The 956-nt window shown below is 38.2% G+C and overlaps 1 protein-coding gene across 1 annotated transcript in view; it reads right to left on the minus strand.

Moving 5' to 3' along the window:
* Window positions 1-956, minus strand: part of LOC101576133 (nibrin) — a 56,999-nt gene that overhangs the window by 30,216 nt on the left and 25,827 nt on the right. The window contains exons 6-7 of the mRNA XM_004639351.2: window positions 837-954; window positions 6-70 (exon numbers count right to left, since the gene is read on the minus strand). Coding sequence (XP_004639408.1) covers window positions 6-70; window positions 837-954 — 183 coding nt within the window. The remainder of the gene's footprint in view (window positions 1-5; window positions 71-836; window positions 955-956) is intronic.

Here is a 956-nt window from a genome sequence, read left to right on the forward strand (position 1 = left end):
CTCCATTTTCTTCTGTTATCAACCTAGCTTCTCCACCTCCAAAAACAACTGCTGAACTTAATTTTTTGTGCTGAAAATAAAAAGAAACATTTTAAAAAGTAATATAATACTCACAATTAATTTTAAAAAAATGTTTATGTTAGGGAAGGGTCTTCAGGGTGTTCAGGGTCTCACTAGCATATCGGACTCATAGTGATCTGCCTGTTTACAGCCTCCCAAGAGCTGGGATTACAGGCACACACCACCATGCCCACTCTTAATTGCCATCTCAGTGCATCCTGGGTGCGGGGCTGGCATGGCAGGCTAGTGAATTGAACCCCCCGTCTCTGTACCTGCTTCCAGGCGCTTTAATCTGCTGAGCTATTTGGCAAGCCCTAGTACAATTAATTTTTTTGTAAGAAAAAAGGAACCAAAATAGAGGAATTCATGCTATTTCCTATGTCATATGACTTTCCACGCCAGGGAGAAAAACCCTAGGTCAGCAGGTATGTCTATAGCCTTGGAGACAATTGTGACACCACTGCCCTTCCTCACTGCCCAGCCAGTATGATTTTTTCTTACAAAACAAACTCTTAGAATCCTTATTTTAGATATTCCACAGAGATTTACTAACTGAACAAGTCAGGACTTTGAAGTCTTATGTCATTTCTACTTATGCATTTACATAATCCCAACAAGCACATGCATATCTAGCTAGGCAATTCTGGTGTTGGTGTAGTTTTCTTCTACTTCACATACCTATAAGAAATCCCAAATGCAATGTATTAACAGCTATTAATGAAAATGCATCTGACTTTGTAATGGTTTCTTAAGGAAAATTTAGTTTATAATATTACCTGTTTGGCATTTAAAAATACAAATGTTTTTCCTTTGAAGATTTGTTTTCTTTCCTGTCGTCCTGATAGGTCAATGCTTTTACTTCCAATGGTTGGTTCATCAACAGGTGGGTAAAAACT

Source organism: Octodon degus, unplaced genomic scaffold (assembly GCF_000260255.1).
Source record: "Octodon degus isolate 3935 unplaced genomic scaffold, OctDeg1.0 scaffold00110, whole genome shotgun sequence".
Classification (NCBI taxonomy): domain Eukaryota; kingdom Metazoa; phylum Chordata; class Mammalia; order Rodentia; family Octodontidae; genus Octodon; species Octodon degus.